This window comes from Scatophagus argus, chromosome 3, assembly GCF_020382885.2.
Source record: "Scatophagus argus isolate fScaArg1 chromosome 3, fScaArg1.pri, whole genome shotgun sequence".
Taxonomy (NCBI): Eukaryota; Metazoa; Chordata; class Actinopteri; family Scatophagidae; genus Scatophagus; species Scatophagus argus.
In genome coordinates, this window is record NC_058495.1 from 19,945,181 (window position 1) to 19,960,620 (window position 15,440).

General features: G+C 43.4%; 1 protein-coding gene across 1 annotated transcript in view; it reads left to right on the forward strand.

Moving 5' to 3' along the window:
• Positions 1 to 219: 219 nt before the first annotated feature.
• The window catches only part of lrig1 (leucine-rich repeats and immunoglobulin-like domains 1), a 35,143-nt gene continuing 19,922 nt past the window's right edge, over positions 220 to 15,440 (forward strand). The window contains exons 1-3 of the mRNA XM_046384556.1: positions 220 to 1,301; positions 12,251 to 12,322; positions 13,315 to 13,389. Of these exons, the coding sequence (XP_046240512.1) occupies positions 1,099 to 1,301; positions 12,251 to 12,322; positions 13,315 to 13,389 (350 nt within the window). The 5' untranslated portion in view covers positions 220 to 1,098. The remainder of the gene's footprint in view (positions 1,302 to 12,250; positions 12,323 to 13,314; positions 13,390 to 15,440) is intronic.

Sequence of the window (15,440 nt, forward strand, 5' to 3'; positions counted from 1 at the left end):
AGAAGCAGTGAGAGTGAGAGGAGGTGGTGCGGTTTCACACCCCGGGGTGGGAAACATGGGCGGGGCCAGCGACCGCTGACTGACAGTCGCCTAAAGACTCTCCAACTCCGCCGTGCACCGAGAACCCGTAACGACCAATCAGGTTAAGTGTTGACCCGCCCATTAAATCACAGCAGCCAATCACAGCGAGCCATGGGAAGGCCCTGGAATCGCTGTTGTGCATCCAACGTGGGACTACGGAACGATCACAGAAAAAAAAAGAAAAAGTAACTCAAGAAAGGAAAAAACTCATGGCGGTGGGTGCACGGTCGGAAGGAGGGGGCACTCTATTTTGCTATTAATCGGATCGTCGAAATTTTGTGACCACAGACTGCACCTGATAAACTGTCTGCTGAGTTGTGCTTGAGCGGATCGTGTGTATTTCAAAGTTGGATTTACTCGACTGCGGTGGCGAAGCGCTGGGAAGATTTGGACGATATGCAGTGCTCGGCTTGAGAGACCAACGCTGGAGTTTTCGGGACTGTTTCTGCGGCTCTTAACTTATTTGCTACGTCTTTAACTTTGGACAGGACATTTTTTTATCCCCGTCAGAAGTCAACGAGTGACCGTTTCGCTGAGTTTTAAACGGTTTTGCTTGCGGTTCCGTTGATCAACAGTGTTTTTTTTGAGAGAGCTATGCGAGTGCCCTTAAACATTATGCAGTTGCATGTTTTTAATCATGTCACCAGAGGCAGTTATCCTGTCGAGAAAGTAGTTTATAGCCCTTTATGAACGCTCTGTGTCAACTTACATTTAAGTTCAGGGCGACATATAAATTCGCTGTAGCCTGCTTTTGTTAATCTGTGAATCCCCTTTGATTTTTAGCCCGCATCGGACACCAGAGGAGAAAGTTGGACCTGGGAACTTGTGTCCTAAATGACTGTCATTGGGATGGAAAACGTTTTACTGCGCCACAGTTGTTTGTGCTAGCCTCTGTAGCACAAGAAGACAATTAATGTGCTATAAAAGCCACTCGGTCTGTGCGAAGCTACATTAATATACCACCTTGTGGGTACAAGGAGAGAGCTCAGCGGCCGCGCTATTAAAACTGGATACAAAATGGCGGCGTCCCTGGGACGATTTGGACATGTTTCTCGTTGTGTGTTTTATTTAATTTTGTCTGCTGAACTGTTCATCAGTTATGGATTGAGTTCAGACTTGCCCTGTGCCCAGAACTGTACCTGCAGCGGGGATTCAGTGGACTGCAGCGGTCTGGAGCTGACAGCTACGCCTCTGGACCTTCCAGTCCGGACTGTTTCCTTGTAAGTAAACCGCATAGTTGCCCCAGCCTATTTATTGACCAGCCCATAACGGGGTATCGGTGTTGGTAAAGAAACGAGAAGAAAAGTGTACGTTAGCGTAGCGAAACTTTTTTTCTCCCCCCCCCTCAAAAGGCATAAAATAAATAGCAAATATACTCATGTTGATACGGTTTTCTCTCAAGGAATCCCGTCTGAGAAGATTTTTGTGGTTCTGCTTTGAGTTGCTTACTTGTCTGCCAACTATTACAGGAAGAGCGAGACCAGCTGTCGGAGTACTTGTGTTTATTCCTTCTTTAATAAGAGTTAGATTTGTAGGAGTAAAATTAAACCTTTGCTGGTTTTTGTTCAGGGACCCCCCCCCCCCTTCCTTTCCCCCCTGTTACCCCATTAAATGCCCCCTCCCGGAGGTCCCTGCACCCTCACTCTGGAAACTAATGGAGCAACAAACCACCGGCACTATTTGCTCACACACTCCTGGCATATCACGTTGTAACTTGATTAAGTTTGTTTGTGCAATTTCTGAAATGAGTTTTCACCTCGTCTTTCACAACGGGACAGCGGGCTAGATGGTTTCTCAATTGAGTATTACGCCTGGCCAGACCTAGCGTTTATTTCAACATTAATTTGTTTGCACCGCTTTTGTAAAACTTATTTAATCGTGCTTGGTGATTTGCATTTACAGTAAATTTAACAGGTGTGGTAACAACTGCAAGAACAGGGACGTACCCAAACACTTAGTATTCTGTCAGTGGACTTATTTATTGTATAAAAGAGCTCTATATTGTCTCCCGTTTGTTTGAAAACTTTTCTTAATGTGTCTGACTGTTATCATAGTCCCTTAAGACCATTTTCCCGTTTTGAATTTCTGCTATAATGAATTTTGTTTCTAGGTTATCTTACGTAAAAATTGAATTAAGTCTCAGAAATGTAATTAAATATCACAGGTCATGAGTTATCATCTTATGCAGTCTGAAATGGAAAAATTTGTGTGTGTTTCCAATGTTGGACTGAACAAACCGCCCCCTCAGGCTAAGTGAGTAAATAGACTCAAACATGTCATAACTAATAAAACTCTGCTTTATTCACTCATGACAGGTATTACCTTAATTCCCTGTTTCTGTGTTGCTTGCCATAGTTCACAAATTAAATTTCTTGCAAATTAAGAAGTATCCTCAGGACAAGACAGACTACAGTTGAAACCCTGTCTGGCAGCTCATTTAGGAAATGAGCCAATTTGGGACATTTTTCATGGAACATCCTCCAATGTTTAGGGAACTTCATCACTTATCAAGCTGAATGACACAGTTTATTTGCAGACAACAAAACTCTCTGTCCTACCAATCAACATTTTGGCTCTTACATTGCAACCACTTGGAAATTTGGAACCCTTGTTGACAATTAGGCATCTTGTTACAGAATTTTCAGCATCTGTTTGTGTTGCTGGGAATGCGGGGTTAAAGACCAAAGACCCAAAAACTCCTCTGGCTCCCAGGTTCTTGTGTTAGGTGGTTTGTCTTCCCTTGGGAAGTGAGGAATGCAACTTTTGAAAAGTCCTCTGAAAACATGAATAACGGCACTTGTGCCCGGTAGCCTCATTGCCCTGAAGCACCACTTAGCCAAGTTCAAGTGTAGACGCTGTTTATCATGCATGTACGCAGACACACACTGCTCCCGTTGTCCTTGTGGACAATGGACAACGACTGTGGGACAAATGTCCTGTCTGAAACAGCTGCTCTAAAGCTTTTGGTTTTGCCTAAGTATAGGGTCCTTCCTGCGTGAGCCTGTGTCTTGTTCCAGGTCCGCTTCTGTTATCTCGGCCAAACCTTATCTGTCAAGATTTAAGGACCCGCGGTCTTGTTGTTTTCAAAGGGAATGGCTTTATGGCTTTGAATTATCTTTTAAAACACCTAGGTTGCATATTTCCACATCACTTAAGACAGTCACATTATGCTGGCAGGTAACTCAGAGAGAACCAGCTCTTTGCCTTTGCAGTCTGTAAACGAGCCAGATTATCTAATGATTACTGTAAACTCAAAGAGACAAGTACGGACAATTTCACTTGTGCTCCAGTGTGATCCTATTATAAGGTCCCTCATGCCAAGTTCTGTCCACTTTAGTGGGCGACATTACTTTTTGCATTGTGGCCTTAAAGTTGTTATTTTAGTTGACAAGAATGTATGTGTATGCAGCCTATGGGTATTTGATACTCACAGATGAAAGGGAAAAGGTAGTATTGTTGTGAATGACAGAGGTTGCGTTACAGTAACAGTTTTATCCTGTCAACAGAGCTGGCTGAGACTGTGATCTGTTTGCTCAGTGCCTACATTTTAAACAAAGTGCATTTGTCCATCTCTGCCTTCAGGCATCTAAGCCAAGCAAAATCAGTGTGGAATCGGCCGTCTCTGTTATGTTTACCCCAGGGAGGGAGCAGCAGCAGCACCAGCACCAGCAGCAGTGGTGTTGATAGGGAGGACAGCATTCATGGGTGTCAGAAAACACAAGCTTTCCTCCAGCTCTGATGTAAGACTCAAAGGGATATCCCAGCAACCTGAAACACCTGTTGGAACTGACTGCTAAACAAGTAGCTAAAGCATACGACTGCAGTTCTTAATCAACAAGAAGCCCCTCAATTAGTCATACACATACGTGTGCTTTGTACGACTGCTTACGGGCTCTTAAAGTCCTCGATGTGCTGCTTTGCTGTCTATAAAAGTAGTTCAAGCAGAGATGACAAATCCAACTTAAGATAAATGGAGATTTCCCACCCTTTTGTGTGGGTGCAGAAGGATTGCTCTGTCATGCGTTTGTTGCAATTATCTTTATACAAGCTCTTAAATTGGGATTACAGTAATGAACGTAGTAGTACCTCAGCGCCTGCATTTATACAGCAACTCAGAGCGGAAATAGTTCTTAAGAAGAGTCGTCATACTTATACCAGGATGTTGGAACATTGCAGTGTTTTTAGTAGTTTTGTGCAGGTGGCAGATGATTATGGCTAAATGCTTTACACGTTTTGGCACACGTGGAAAGGGAAAATGCCAAACGTATTAATTAAACAACACAAGCTACTTCTTTTAAATGATTGTTTGCAAGTTCTTGCATTTTACCATTTGAGTCATCAAGAAATTCCCTCTACAGCGGCAATGATGCCTCCTCCACTGTTGCTGAGATACCTCCCTCTCTGTTTAATACATGCACATAAACATAAAAGGAATTATGGCTAATATACAGCAAGTGTTGTGTGAGCCTTTGGACAAGGATGTATTCCCAGCTTTTAGCTGTGCAGGCATAGCTTCTGATGCGTGACATCTGTCTATTTTCTCTAATTTCCTTGCTTCAAATTATTGAGCACGCCCTTTGACTGAGAAATGCAAGATATGATGATTCATTTCAAAAAAAGTGGCATTAAATGGGTGTAGGAACTTCATTATGCACTCTCACCTACAGCTGTGACGTAGCACTGTTTTTAGCCACTTTCTGAACACTGTAGGAGTGATTCTGCAAACCGTGATGTATACGTGCCCAGGGGAGGTAGGTGGCTAGAGGGCAGGTGTTGGCAGTTTATCCATCAGTACCAGTCCCATGGCAGCAGGGGAAGAAAAAAAGCACTAATGCTTTCCACTTGTCAAAATAATCTCCCTTCACAACCCTGATTTTAATAGCCCCTAGTGAGAAAGCGGCCTTGATGAGGAATCAAGGAAACAAACATGTTAGTACATCCTGATACAGTTGACTGAGCTAACAAGAAAAGATGGTGAAGGATTGAGGCTAAGTAGGGTCGTGGGGGAAGAGAGGTGGTCTTACTTGAAGAAAAAAAAATAATAATTCAACATTAATTCTTTGATATTGGATGAAAACAGGCTAACACTTAGCTGTATCAAATATTGTCTCAACCCTGTGATTGCATATAAACTATATTCGGGGTGAACACTTGAGGTTAAAGGGAAGCAGTGGTTTCTTTCCCACATATCCTTTGCTGTTTCACATCAGCGCTCCTAACATTTAACAAACGAACCACCAGTCTCTGATGTTTGTCCATTGTTTCTGATTGATGAATAGCCTAATAACATTCAAAGCAAGTTTAGTCTCACAGTCACATATTCCCTCTCAGGAGTGGTGCCTTATCTTATTTGCAGCCACGGTAATGTGTATAAAAAGCATTTTTGCCCACGGTGCCACAGGCGTAATGGGATTTTGCAAGTAAATAAAAGCATGAACATTAGTGATTTAGGCTCAAGATTGTTGTGGTTGGATAGAGATAAAGCAGATACACAGTGTCTGTTTGCCACTTTGCCCTGGTCTTCTTTTATGTCAGACTGTAAAAAACGTTTTTCTCTTCTTTTTTTTTTTTACTGTTACACAAAGAAGCGGTTTTTGATGTGTTTGTCAATGTTGAGTCTGAATCACCAGCTTTCTGCAGCTTTGGTGTAAAGCAAAAAGAAGCCTGATCTTGACTAGTCCCTTTTGTAATCCAGCATTTCTCAATGGTTTCCCAGGTTTCTCAATGTGCTGGTCGTAATGTTTGGTGTACACCAAACCTTCTGCTGCGACTCAACCCCAAGCTGCAGCCTTAAACCTCACAGTACAGCCTTAATGTTAAACACCCCCCTTACAGTTGGTTTTGGGTGCTCCATGCAGGAAATGGGTTTGTGTTGGTGGTTTCCTGGCAGGGGCTGGGAGCTCAGCCGGCTGGATGTGAACTGGTCGGCAGAGGGCGGGGCTGCAGATCACCTGGCCTCGGGGAATATGAGGGGAGGTGGAGGGACATTTTCCGCCCACTGCATGGAAGTGTTGTTTCAATGTCACGGTCTGCTGCCACTGCTCCCTTCAGGCTGGCTGCTTAGTTGGTAAAAGTCTTGTCAGTGGTCAGAAACCTCAACCACTGTCACACATGTTGTAGCGCACTGAGAAAACCCAAAGGAAATGAAATATTACAGGACTGACTGCTTGAATGTCACATACTGCCAGACACAACTCATTTATTTTTAGGTTGTGTTTTACCTCATTTAACCTATGAATAAGCATGCAAATATAATATGCTGCCGTAATACAATGCTTGCCCAAGATGCAGTGTTTCTGTCGTGGCCATTGCCTGCTATTAGTTTGAACTTGATAGAAGGGAAGGTTGTAATAAGAACATTAAACTGTACTAATGCCTCTTCTCTTGCTTAAACAGGTTCACATTTCATTTCAACAGTTGCAGGAGCGATGCGGCGGCACTCAGCGGTGCTCAGCCACTTGTGGTTTCTAGAGCATTTCTTGCTACACAACCTTGTAATCTTGTGGTGTTTGGAGTGATTATACCGAGTTGTTGTTGTTTTCCTAGCCTTGTGACTCCCATGTCTTCTTGCTGATATTTTTAAGTAAAATGTGAGAGTTTGAAAGGGTTTAGGCCGATGTTATCATTGGCACTGATTTTTATCAGCTGCTCGTCACTTTATCCTCTCTTATCAGACTGTTGGTGTTTAATGTAGGTTCGTAAAAGTACAGGAAATTCCTATATGGAAATTTAAAGTGGCAGTTTATTTTTTATTGCAAATGATCCTCTTTCAACTGTTTGAGATGATTCATGCAAAAACATTCACAGTGAACAAATTAACAAGGAGCAGCTAAGGATGAACCCCTGCTCTAATAACAAGAGATAAAGTCTGACATTAACATGAAGATATGGAATGAGCTCATGGCCCCGTGCTAGCGTTAATGACAATCAAACAGCTGCTGCCACAAGTCATCCTACAGGAATCCAGTCAGTAGAATAGATGGCCCTTTTGTGAAGACACTTTAGGGCGCCAAGTTTTTTTTTTTTTTCCACCTTTCCCTCTCCCCCGAAGTTGGTGTCTACAAAGTGGGCTTGATCGATGAATCATCTGTGAGTTCTCTACATCTGGTAAGAGTTTGGAAATCTGGAGAAGATGTTAGAAAAAAAAATGTGACTTGGACCGAGAGGGAGAGGTGCTGTGCAAGAGAAAATAGGCAAGCTGTTGAGAATTGAGTCAAGCTTTGAATGCTGGACTGGGCCCCCCCCCCCCATACCAGCCTCTGTTTTTCTGATACTAGAGAAAGGAAAGGAGCATCAGAGCTCCACTGTTTATACAGCCCTACATTCACATGCACTTAGATTGTAATGATAGCACAGTCCACTGTTGAGACACTTGTTTCGCTGCTGGTTTGAGTGTAATTATCGCAGAATTGTTCTCTGCCAGTATAATAAACAACAAGTAGGAAAAAAATTGACTAATGATCCTGTCTTTCTCTTTGCTTTGAAGCTGAGAGGTCAGCTGTCTGCACCGCACTAAAACAATAACCCCCACTAAAGACATACAGTACTTTTGTTATTCTTTTAGATTAATTGGGGACACTCATTTCCTTTAACTCATAATGAAGTAATCTGGCATCATTTGTAAGAAATTACACTGTGATCACGCTAGAATCCAGTGTTAAATGCAGGAGTGTGTGTGTGTGTATGTGTGGACAGTGTGTATACATACATATATGCAGTGTGGACAGCATGAGTGTTATTGTGCTTCTCATCTGGAAGAGTCTGGGCTGGCGTCGTTAGGCTTTGGCTGTGGGTTCACGCACAGCCTCGGGCAAGTACAGACCCTTTTCCCTGACCTTCTCCCTGTTTGTTTGGAGTGCCCCGCTGCATCCCTGACTTCAGCCCCAAAGCAGCAGCGTGAAGAATGGCGGTGCACATGGACCCAAGATGTGGCCCGCCTTCCTGCCTCGGAAAACTTCAGAAACTGAGTCACGCTCCTAGCCTGACCGATTTCAAAGGCTGTAGCAACTCCTTTGTTGAGCTGTGTGTGTGTGTGTGTGTGTGTGTGTGGGTAGTGGGGATCTGTAATGCAAATGGCGAAACCATCAGCACTACGTTTCTGTGATCTTGCACCTAAGTTCTCTTTAACTCTCCCGAGATCTTACAGGTGTTCTGTTCACATTTGAGCTCTTCACATTTATCATTATTATTGCATATCTTGTTCGTCGGGTTGTGCTTTTAACCTTGTCAAAGTTGATAAGATATTGGCTTTGTTCTGCCCGTTTCCTTCCTCTGTTTGACTGGTGTGTAAAATGGTGGCCTGGAGCTGGTGTTGGCTTTGTGTACACTCTCACTGCAGTTGCCTGGCTATAAACTCACTCTTAATGACAGGAAGAGTGTGTGTGTGTGTGTGTTAGTGTGTGTCTGGTTGGCCCTCAGACACTCAGGTTATTATTTGACTAGTTTTATGATGCTCTGAAATCGACCACATTAAAGGGCCTTTGTCTCCCAGCTGGACTACAGAAGGCTCATCACTGACATCACTTCACACTTACAGCGAGCAAAGTTCACACTGAATTTATTTGTGATAGAAATGGGAAAGATAATGATGATGTATCTCTGTATGTGTAAGTCCCTGCTCTCTTCCTCCCGCCCCGTATCTCCTCTCTCCCACACACGGGCCGTGTGCTGACTTACAAGCATGGTGACACATGCTATGACATCACTCCTGTACTCCCAGTTTTCCTAACTCCCACAGCACCCATAATACAGCTATTTTTTTTAAAGCCTTTTAATGAGTTTTATGTCAGATCAACTATCTGGTCCAGCAGTGATGGTCTCCTGTGGGCTCTGAGCCCTGTTTTGCTTACTTAGACAGTTTGCTTAGACGGGCCTTATATGAGTTTATCATGTAGTCAGGCTGAGATTAAAGCTAATGTTAGACGTTGCTCATGTATCCATCCAGTAGTTGGCTGATGATCAGCTGATCTTGCAATTGTTTTTGTAAGGCTATAAAAAAATAAAGATAAATGCCTTTTCACAAGTTAATAGGGTCACAAAGTAACATTTGTCAAACAAACAGTCCAAAGTTATGGATTTAGAATGGTGGGAAGCCTCATGTGGCAGACAACATTTTCCTTCTTATGAGTGTTAAAGAAACTAACTAAATTGTTTTCTTTTGATTTAAGTAACTCACTAACTGTGACTTAGCTTCATGTGGATGATTATTTCTAGCATTACCTTTTTTGTGGTACTTTTGTGTCACAGCCTTGATATTTTAGTTTTCAGCTGTGTTTCACAGAGAAGCTTTTCCCTCTGATATTGAGCAGTCACTCAACATTTGTGGTTGTTGTTTCCTAATGCGGGGAGGCGTTTGGGTTGTGGCGGCTGGGTGGGGTCGAGGGATGTGTGAATGTAACTTTTTATCCCCGTCCAGCCCTTTTCCAGCATGTCTTTCCACCTCTGTTGTAGTTAGATGATACACTTGAAATGTTGGCTAGTGCCATTTAGAATAGACAGTAACATCAGTCAGTTTTAATTTGAGCATGATGACTTCAGAGGAGCTTTGAATGGAGAGTTAAACCGGAATAATCGTTGCATGCGCTTACTTATGAGTGGTGAATTGATCAAGTGACCATTTTAAATGATACAGCTGAGTGCAAGAGCAATAATGAGATCATCAAACTCAACTCTTCTGATTAAATTGTCTTTTAAAGCCGTGGATAATTTAAGTTTAAAATGAATGTACAAAATGCTCATCTGGCTACAGAGCAGCTTTAATTCAGTGAGAAAATTAGAATTTGGCGCAGTATGCAGCCCTAAATTATCACACGCTTTCTTCGGTTAAGTACCTGGCACAGAGTGCTTTTGATTTTGATCCTGCTGACTAATGTCAAACAGTCGTGCCTATTTGTATAAACTAGTTGTACCATACAATGGAATGCTGTGTTTGAAGCATTAAGGCAAAGTGCTTTGTAGTGTTCACCATGATTAATCACAGTGACTGTTCCCATCTCGACCATACGTCCTGTTCTGGCTGGTTGAATTATATGATGTAAACTATTGGAAACAAAAAATCTTCAATGCAGAAAAAAAAAAAATTCAGTGCAATTCAACAACAACAGTAGGTTTGTTTCTGCCAGTCTTTGTGTCTGCATCTCTCAAAGTCCAAAGCCCTAATGACTTCTAGGCTTCTGATCCCCGCTTGGCAAACTCTTCCAGAAATGGCATGATCTTAAGGTCACTGTCTGGAAAGCATTAACCACGGTTAGCACCAAAGTCCCCCTCCTTCCACAAGAGAAAGGGGGGAAGGGAGCAGGAAAGGGAGGGAAACCAGTGTTATCACCATTGCCTTATACAGTAGGTGTTAAAACGCTGTGAAACTTATCTAATCTAATAGAGAACATAAATCTGGCTGAATGAGACAGAGAGAAAAAGGCTCAGTTGTGTAAACATCATAGGTGACTGAGGAAAAGGCACATGCATGCTTGCGTACAAGCACAAAGGACCAGTTTTATTTGTTTCTGTGGCCTTTAGCACCAGTACGGCAGGTTTGGCTCTCAGACGTGACTTGCCTTTTTTTCATCAGTAGTCCTTTTGTTCTGTTTTGCCCTTTTCTTTATGTTAAGCTTTGACTTTTGTTCCTATGAATATGTGCAAAGCCAATTTCTTCCAGCTTTTAAATGCTCTTGCGAGGAGGCGGTGTTCCTGGATAAATCTTTATTTGCTTCAGCGCAGCTTCACTAGTGAGATTCCTTCACCAGTTTTGTGTGTGTGTGTGTTAGCTGAATCTACCTTTAGACAGAGGTGTTTCATAGAAAAGCCATGTGGATTTTTCACTTAGCTTCACCATAACAAGGTAATTGCCTCCTGTTTCAGAGAACGACAGTTTAGTGATCTGGGCCACAATGGGAGGTGCCCCATTAAATGATCATAACACAGACACACATGCACACTCCCCTGTCAGGTGCCTGGAGGGCAGACACAGGCTCTGCTATTATCTTGTCACACACATACGCAAGGAGAAAGCTTTGGGGAGGGAGACTGTCATTATCTGCAATCAAGCACAGAAGACAAGAAAGGGAAATCTGTCAAGTTAGGCTCAAATTGAGATTGATGGAAGTAAATAGTGTTAAAAAGAGGAGTGCATATGATGTACGGTATTGACCCAGCCTCCTCACGTTAGCTTACTTAAACCAGCACCAGTTTCTTTAAAATAGTCAGTGACATAAAATAACAGTAAAACCCCCACCCCTGAGCCATAGTGGGACAAGAGGACGAAGAATGTGTTGCATCAGGTAACAAAAAAGAGCACCCGGTCCCTGGGAAAGAGCGGCCATTTCTCGGCAGGCCTGTGAAACATTCCTGGGTCGTCTCTCACGTCTGCACAGAGGGATGGAGGGGCAGGAGGCGGGCGGCTCGGAGCTGTGGGCTCTCTTTGTCTCGCCTGGCCTAACCCCACCAACACACAAACACAAACACCACTGTCACTGCAGCCTCCTCTCTGCCAGCATGCAGGCTGAATGCCAGCCAGACAGGAGGAGTGTTAGGTGTGTGTGTGTGTGTGTATGAGAGAGAGAGAGAGCGAGAGAGAGGGACAGAGAAAGCATGTGTTTATGTGTGAAATAAATTTGATTCATATGGCGTGGGAAGCTCAATCTTAAATGCAGATGTGTGTTAGGTTCATACACCCACACCCACACACACACACACACACATACTCCCCCTCCTTTTCATTCACTCTCTAACGATGGTAACGGTATATCACTGGACAAATCACTCTAATAAGCCCCGGTACAAGTCAAGTGCCAGCTATTAAATACACTATTAGCCTAAAGTGCAAATTGACTGCTGCAGATGAATAGCCTGTGGGTTATGTTTGGAAAGTGAGCCACGGGAGAGAGGCACTCTGTATCGATGGTATTGATCTGGCTCTCCGTTGAAGGCCAGCTGATGTACTGCAGTGTTTTCGGGCATACTTAATGTGGACGGATGAGGCTGTTTGTCAAATGGGGGAGATAATTGTTGCTATCGATCAGGATTCTTATTTGAACTACTTAACAACGGTTATGACAAGTATGATTCAAAATTCAGAAAATCTGCTATTTGCTATTTGTTCTCTCCCGTTAATCATATATGAATTTGAACTACTTTTTTATTCACATATTCTTGTCCTTTTTTTCTTTTTTAGAAATCTTGGCAACAACAAGCTGACCGCCATCAGTACCGAGGCTTTTGACAACCTTCCCAACTTGAGAGAGCTGTAAGTGGTCACCAACAGAACACTCACGCATGTACGCAAGATTTCCAGTGAAGCAATTGACAGACAGCCCCAAAATACTTGCTAATGAACTTTTGTATTTTGTTTTGTCATTCTTTTTTTCCCCCATCTGCTGTAAGTGTTAAACTTCAGATGTAACTTCGTTTCCATACCCTGAGTGTCAGTTGTTCTACATTTTTATCAATGACTGTAATTCTGACTAACATCCACGGATGCCACTCTGCTTCCCAGTACCATCCTCGTATGTGTGGCCTTGAACTAAGTCCAATTGTGAATAAAGTGGTGGTTTTCTATATTAAGCCTCCCCCTCGACCATCCGATACTGTGGCCAACACTGGCCTTGTAAATATTTTATATGGTGAGGAGAGGGCTTGGCTCTCTGTCACTCAGCGCCAGTGCACAAGGCACATACACACACATACACAAGCTAACAGATGATACACACACTGGTGACATCTTTGGCAGGCCGTGCGGCCAGTCATACGCTCCACGACATCTGTTTTACTGCCATGTTATTTTTGGGTTTTAAAAGGATGACTTGCTACTTGCTCTGCGGGCAGACGTGACAAGTCGAGTTTGAAATCTTTTTTGATTTATGCGACGTTTGATTGAATCGTGTGATTTGGCGTGTGGAACAGCCCTGATAGCACTGTGGCATCTCAGCTGGCATGTACATTTTGTGTCGACATTGCAAGTACAGCTTCATAAAGATTCTAGTTTTAGTTTGACACTGACTCTGCTTTTGTGGCAAAACTTTGGATCTGTTTGTAGCCTTGCGTAATTTCACCAGTAAGGCTGCTGCAACAACTTCCTGTGCTCACAGTGTTTGTGTCTACTACTTGCAAAAATGCCTCTGTTGTTGCCCCTGACCTCATAACAACATATCATTCTTGTACGCTTCTTTGTGTTGTCCTTCAGGGCACAGTTTTGTTCTCTAACCTACTATTGTGTGTGTGTGTGTTTGTCACTTTCAGGCGGCTGGACCACAATGAGCTGACCTCCATACCAGATTTAGGACAGGCTGCCTCCAAGATTGTATCTCTCTACCTGTGAGTACGCCTCGTATTTACTGCTTAACATGCTACCAAAATTATCTGGCCCTCTGCTACTGTATTCTTAGGCCAGTGGCCTCTTTGAAATGCTCTTGAAATAGTCTCTTGACGTCTGTGCAGGATCCATATGCCTTTGCATCTGAGAAGTAAGACTGCATTGATGTGACATTAGCCATGGATACTACTCCAATTACATTAAACTAGATCAAAAATCCAGTCCACGCTGGAGCACTGTTGGTGTAAATATGGAGCTCTGTCACGAGTGATTAGTCTGTGGTCATGTAACTGACTAGTCTTATTAGCTGGCCCATGTGCTCTTGCCTACAGTGATTGGTGCTGGCTGTCTGGAGTATCAGCTTGTATGTAGTTCCGACTTGGTTTCTTTCAGTTGTGAAGCAGTGCCTGTGGGGACTGCCTGCACAGGCATCTCACTGGGGATTTACTGCCCTATTTGGGAGGGGTGTGTGTCTGCTTGTGTATGTCACAAACATGAGCTTGGTAGTTCATAAAGAGTCTCATTTGAGGCAAGAAAGTGTTATGATTATGCTAATACAGGTGAAGTTAATATTCCACAAAGTCAGATATAAATAACTAAGGTGCTGCTTCAACTTCTTAAAAGATTATTTGGGTCTTGAATGTCACCGCTGTACCAACAATTTTCTTTGTTACTATGATGCTCAAGAATGTCTAAAGGAATGTGAGGCACTCAAAACAAATGCAGTACAATGAGAGGTTTTCTAAGGTTAGACCAAAATGAGCCAAAGATAAAAATCCAAAGGTTTGGGCCAATATGAAAGTGTACTACAACTGTTAAAAACAAAATAAGTGCCACAGATACTCTCTCTCTCTCTCTCTTATTCTCTCTCTCTCTCTCTCTCTCTCACACACACACACACACACACACACACACATGCAAAAGTAAAGTCATGACAGCGGTCCACCCATATCATCTGTTGGGTGGACTGTTGTTTTCCAGCCTCCCATACTTTTTTCCCCTCGTGTGACCAGGGGACATTCTTACACCTCACTCAGCCCGAAACAACAAGTTAAACCCCTGTAAGCTAGTCTTGTGCTAACCATTAGCTTCGCCCTGCGTGTATTCCTTTGACTGACAAAAGTATGCAGCTGCAGGTTCCTGTAATAGTGGTCATGATCGGCGGTGAGCACAGATTCGCCTTTTCCTGTGTGTCATCAGTCTGCTTCTCAGAATGTATCATGATGCACTAATGTGGTCAGAACCTTTCTGTAAGCTCTGAACAGTTGGTTAGATTAAGGAAACCTGACACCTGTCTGGTAAAAATCAAAGTCATCAAGTCATCTTTGCAAAAGCTTTGAGCTGTTACTGTGTGTCTTTTCAGTCTGGATATGTTGGATTTATTACAAATTCCTGTTCACATTGCACAAATTATGCAGAGTTGCAGCCCCCCCCCCCCAAATGATCAGGGTGGCTTTTTTTGGCCTGACTTGAAGCCTGTTGCTAAGGGAAGGCCTGTAGGCCTGATGGGAGTGGAGGCTGGAAGGGAGGGTCGTATCTTTACAAAGCCACACAGCTGAAGTGAGGGCCTGCTGAAGCTCTTGCACCTGCAGCTGTCAGTCACATGGCTTACAGTAAAATGGGTGACAGTGAGAAGGGGAGGAAGGATGAGAAAATAAGGAGGGCGGACGGGATGGGGGATGTGAGTAGTATCAGATCAGGGTGACATCAGCACATGTCGAAAGGAAGAATGAATAAGGAGAAGTAGTGGAGGAGGCAGCAGGAGGGCATGCAGAGGCAAAGGAAGGAAAAGAGGGGAAGTGAGGGCTGAACTCATGCTCAGGGTTATTCCCAAAAGTGAATCCTGTGTGTGTGGGTGTGTGTGTGTAGGAGTTTCTCTGTATGTGCCCTGGCTGAGGTAGCAGTATAGACTGCAGGGCAGTGTTTCTGTGCCATTGGTTGAGATGGTCTGGAATGTTGTCTGACTACAATTTTGCTTGAGACACTGACACACACACACACAAATGGACAGAGGATCTGCAGTGAACTCTCCATAAGGGCCCATAGTATGCGG